The sequence below is a fragment of the Microtus ochrogaster genome, unplaced genomic scaffold (assembly GCF_000317375.1).
Source record: "Microtus ochrogaster isolate Prairie Vole_2 unplaced genomic scaffold, MicOch1.0 UNK101, whole genome shotgun sequence".
NCBI lineage: Eukaryota > Metazoa > Chordata > Mammalia > Rodentia > Cricetidae > Microtus > Microtus ochrogaster.
Genome location: NW_004949199.1, coordinates 1,018,911 through 1,024,864, shown reverse-complemented (window position 1 = coordinate 1,024,864; position 5,954 = coordinate 1,018,911). Strand labels below are relative to the sequence as shown.

Below are 5,954 nucleotides of genomic sequence, written 5' to 3'. Positions count from 1 at the left end.
CTTTTGTTTCCACAGAGGATGAGAATCTGTTCATTACTTCAAGCCTTTTGTGGTTTGATGGACCAAGACACTCTGAACAGTCTCTACAACCCCCTCAGTTACTTTGCCCAACAAAAAGCAGCAAGCAATTTGGAAAGAACTATGCATAAATTCCCAAATATTGTTCAAAAGTATTTGTTTTTATTTAAAGAGAGATAAATACTTGGCATTGGTATGAATCTTTCTTTATTGATACAAATTTAAGGTAAAATGTGTTATATATATATATTTCTGCTCTTGATTAAGGTACTGTGTTTGTGGAACTTATTTAAAAATTTAGTGTATAATTTAAAAATACATATTAGGGACTGGAGAGATGGCTCCATTGCCTGCTCTTCCAAAGGTCCTGAGTTCAATTCCCAGCAACCACATAGGTGCTCACAACTGTCTGTAATGAGGTCTGGTGCCCTTTTTCTGGCCTGTAGATATACACACAGACAGAATATTTTATACATAATAAATAAATAAATATTTTAAAAGAAGTTTTAAAAATACGTATTAATACTTTGTCATCTGTAATAGTCAAGTTTGTAGTCATGTTACTTAGGTTTTTCAGATGTACATTGATATATTTCAGATGGATAGTTATTCCTCAAACCTTTCAAAAACTGACAGAATTTGGCATTTAAAAATGTTTTAAAAGCTTAGGACATTTAATGACAATGACATTTGCTCCTGGCATCACCATCCTACTTCAAGAAGACAATGGGCATTGAAGAGGCACCTTATGGAGTTTGATAGACAGTTGAGCAAGAAATTGCTCTTGTCTCTACTACTTGATGTTTTTTTTGTAACAAGACAGATGGGACCTACAAAAATGGCTTCTGAACTAACCTAAAGTTGAGACCATTTGGAGGGATTCCTGCTTCAAATAAGAGTCTGCAGGACACAGAAGAAAGCAACTGATGAACCTTGCCACTGGAAGGCATATGATATCTTCTAATTTCCTGTTTCATGGAATAATCTGCCAGATACTATGAGCATGTAGGCTGACGATAGATGCCTCAATGTTATAGAGGAACTTTTGGTGATTGTTTCTGTCATATCCAGAGTTTTGGAAGTTGCTTACAATGCACTTCCTGTTAACTTAGGTAACGTTTTATCCTTCTGGGTTCTATGATGGAGTTGAAAAATAAATGGTTATAATTATGGTTTTTCTTAGTTTTAATAAAAGATAAAGTAAATATAAATGTCTTAAGTGTAATTCTTGCTTAATATCTGTTTTGTTATATGTAAATTTACTATGATAAACATAAAACCTTCCTTTTTATTTGGACAGAAAAGGGGAGGTGATTTGGGATTTCCCTCTGTATGCTGTGAATACACACAAGCGCACTCACATGTGTACACAAATGCACACACTTACAATACTTAAAAAACCCCACACTCAAAGAGAGAAGGAAAGAAAGACAAAGAAAGACAGAGAGAGAGAGAGAGAGAGAGAGAGAGAGAGAGAGAGAGAGAGAGAGTACTAAGTGAGCTTGAATAATAGGCTCAATACCCAAAATGAAGAGTTAGCATTTGATTCATCATTTTGACTCATTGTGATATAATAAAATACCAAAATTTGGAATTCCTCTAAATTTTTTTTACACACAAAGTCGTCATCTTAAAAAATATTTTACTCTACTCCAGAAACTGTTAACTATTGAATGATTTTACATGTCTACTCTGTCCATAAAATGTCATACTGTGCTCTCAACATTTAGCATGTATTCATTAATTTCTATCCTACAGTATGAGTGAATCTGGAGGAGAGTAAAAGTTAAAAAAATATACTACTATATCATACATCACATTTCCAACTCCATGAGACTCAAGGCCAGATATTTACATAGAGGCTATGATGAGAAATCTTGGGAATAGCGAACAAATAAGAATGCATGGTTTCCTTGAGTTTGAAGTGATGTTAGGAAGTAGAGAGCTAGGTTAACCCCAGCACTGTGAATACTGTAACATTCAAGGTTTTTGCTTACTTCAATATTTGCTCATTTGAATTTCACATGAAACTTGACCATGATAAACAGATAAAGGAAAAACAACAATTGGAGTAGAAATTAATAAACTTTCAATGGCATAGGGAATATATCTGTATATTCCCATGAAAAGAATATACATGATATATATATATATATATATATATATATATATATATCATAGGAGGAGTTTTGTCACACAGAGCAATGCCTTCCTTACTGCATCAATATCTGACAAGGAGTACTTCTAAATGCCCCTGGTAGACCAACTGTTTCAATTGCTACAAGAAATCACCTATGTTTATGTGACCCACTTACAAATAGCAGAAGAAAATAAACACACGATTTTAAGTTATAATCTGAAATTATCAGATTTTTTTATATCTATACAATCTCTTATTCCTCAATTCCAAATCATGGAGAAGCTTTGTGACAGGACTTTATTCCTGACAAAGAATGGACAGGGAACTTTCATGGTGCTCTGACCATAGCAGTAAGACCATTATACTGCACGAAGCCAGCTATACAACAGGGGGCACCAAATCTCCATGGTTTCAATTGTATCCTCGAGCCAGGTGCAGAGAAGACCAGAATATACTTTTCATCAGTCCTGACTTCCTCTCCCTGCCCAGTATAAAGAACAAAGTGCAGGATAATGAAGCTGGAAATTATTGGCTTACTCTGACAAATAGCATTTATGCTACCAGAATATGAATGGTGAAAAGTACAAAAGCTTGGTCTTTGTGCATAGCAGTCTTGTACTTATTTCTTAAATTCTCCATCATACTCAACGTTTTTTTTCTTTTGTGCAAAGTAATCATTGTCTATCCTCCATCCACACTATCAGCGCACACTACTGTTCACATTCAAACAATACTATTTTTTTTAAGTCAGAAGCAAGACATCCCTATATATCCCTAGTGTCTTTCTTTCTAGCCTGCTCATAACTTTGTTTCTGATGATGGCAGGCACTGTACATTCCTACCATCCAACTTCTTTTTTCAAATTTATATCTCATCAGAAGAATCAAATGTGTAAAGTTCATAAAATCAGATTTCTGCAATGATGTGCAGTCTTGGTAAGTTTGGATTATAAAAGAGCATAAAAGAGATTAACATGAACAAAAGTTCTTCAGGAGATTTCAAAATATCCAGAATGAATCGTCTGCACTGAAACATTTACAAAACTACAAGCAATATACCCAGATTTCATATTTTAATGTATGATTTTTCACTTAAGTTGATTTCTGATTAAACTATTCTTTGTTTTCAAATTCTTATAATTGTAATTATGTGTCTCTGTCTTTTTGTGGATAAATGAACAGAAGTGCCAAAATAGGCTGACAGGATTTGTTCCTCATGCGCTGAGAACTGTAGGTGGTTGTGTGCTTCCTTATATGGGTGCTAGAAATAAAATTCAAGTGTTTTTGAAATAAGTACATGTATATAACCACGGATATATCTCACCAGATTTATACACTTCCTCATTAGAAAGTCTGTTTCACAATTTATAGTATAGTAATTTTAAATATTTATATTAATATAAGTGGATCATTTTTCTAAACTCAGCATGTACCCCCTTACTCTTCTGCAAATCTATTACTTTTATTAAATAACTTATGTAAAGAGAGACCACCCATTTTATAATTTGGAAACAAATGTATTTTTTTTTATTTCTATCTGCTTCATCAAGAATGGTTTGACCCTGATACAGGAGTACAGAGAACCTAAAGAATTCAAGTACAACACCTAATTAGATACAATAGGCAAGGAAGAACTGATGTAGATGTCTCAGTTTGTAGAGGACAGTCTATACAGGTAATGATAAAGGCTCTAAGACAAGCACATAATGAATGGGAGGCAAAGAAAATTGTTGCCCCATTAAAGAGGATCAGCCAGCTGAGTCCTTGGGGGACAACACAACTAACATGAAGACATGAGCACCAGACACTGGGGATTGGCTTACTCACTTGGAATCATGTATTCTCGTATATTAGAAATAATATCTGGGTTTGTTCACTACCCAGTCATATGCAAATCTGCCGTATGCAAAGCCTTTAAAATAGAAATCTGAGTCTTTCCTCCCTCACCTAGCAAGGGATTGCCTTATTAGTCTCAAGAAAAAACTCTGTCCCAATCTCATACCACATGGAGTGGGTGTGGAGGCTCCTTTTCCTGCTGGCAGCTGTCCAAAGTAAGTCATCAAAATCCAGAACTCCTGAATAAACTGAGGCAGTTGCATGTCTCCTTACTTCCCCATGTTCTCTCCAGAGGTGTTCAAGCAGAGGTCCTGCTTGTACAGTCTGGATCTGAACTGAAGCAGCCTGGGCAGTCAGTGAAGATCTCCTGCAAGGCTTCAGGGTATACCTTCACAAACCATACAATGTACTGGGTGAAGCAGGAACCAGGACAGCACCTAAAGTGGATCGGCTACATTAGAACAGACACTGGGACTCCAACCTATGCTGATGACTTCAAAGGACGCTTTGCTTTCTCTTTGGACACCTCTGTCAGCACTGCATATCTACAGATTAATAGCCTCAAGAATGAAGACACAGCCATGTATTACTGTGCTAGATACACAGTGTGAAAACTATATCCTGAGGGTGTCAGAAACCCTGAGGGAAGCTGGTTCTTATGTGCCCAGACAGAAACAGAAAAAAATACCCTGCCTTTGAATAAAGTTATGAGATTACTCACTAGACACATAGAACACAGATCCCTGTACAAAAAAGTCTCTCTAATTGCTGGCTCCTTTAATTTCTGCTCTTTCAGCATTTACTCTGTTATTCAATTCCAGTTATTTATCATTAAGACTAATTAGAATTTGTCCTATAATATATTTCTTTCTTTGTAGCTTTCTTGTTCAGGCGATTTTAATATATTGCAAAACCCCATCTTGAAGTGTTATATTTTGTGATTGTCTTTTACCTTTTAATGTCTAATTTACAAGTTTAGTATTTGCTCCAGAGAAGATAGTACAGTAGTGTAATAATCTTATTTAACCCATAATCTTAAATTCCTTTTATATAATTGATTTTCTCTGTATTTTATTATTTTGTTACAGGAAAGTTCTGAAACATTGAAATAGAAACCTGACATTTTATTTTAAAATTACCCGTGTTTCTACATTGAAATTGGTTAAAAAGTTTATGTAGATACCTGTAGATTGATTTTTCTTTGAGTCACCCGCTCCCCAAATAGTAACATGAAGACTTATAATTAATTATGAAAACTCCTATAGATTAGGCTTATTTCATCAGCATTTATAACTTAATTTAACCAATTTATATTAATGTACATTTTACCTAGTGGGTGTTTTTTTATTTTTTACCTTTAGTCCACCTTGTACCTCATGTGGTCTAGCTATGGAATACTTTCTTCCTTTTTATTATTAAAACTTTATTAAACTAACATAATTATTATGAAAGAGACAATACAAACTAAGAAGAAATCATCTTCATTTAATCCATAGGTAAAAGCACCCAGTAGAACAAGATGTATCTATGAGATAAACACAGTACATTACAGGCACTGAGATTATTTGCATACACATTCATACCATACCACATGTCAGAGAAAGATGGCAGTTGCAAACATGTGAAGGCACAATCGAATTGAAAGTCACTTTATGATCTGTGGTCCTGGGGTCTTTTATATCTAATATTTTCCCATCAGTGATCCACCTCCTGGTGGGCTGGCACCCTGAAGTCAATTGTAATCTGCTGGTCCTTTGACATGGCCGCTAGAATCTCTTCCCCCTTTGTTTGCTAAATGAAGCACATGAATCTCTCTTTGGGCAGAGCATATCATAGATTTTATAGGTCTGAAGGCAACTTTTCTATAGAGCACGATTACTGCCTAGAATGACTAAAGATACTAATTAGAGAATGAAGAACATTCATATTTATAGCAATCTGAGAACAATTCCAAGTAACTT

The 5,954-nt window shown here is 34.9% G+C and overlaps 1 gene segment (V, D, J or C); it reads left to right on the top strand.

Moving 5' to 3' along the window:
- The first annotated feature begins 4,162 nt into the window (after window positions 1–4,162).
- LOC101998398 lies at window positions 4,163–4,604 on the top strand. The segment is given in 2 exon segments: window positions 4,163–4,208; window positions 4,288–4,604. Coding segments are annotated over 2 exon segments (363 nt in total).
- Window positions 4,605–5,954: the final 1,350 nt, after the last annotated feature.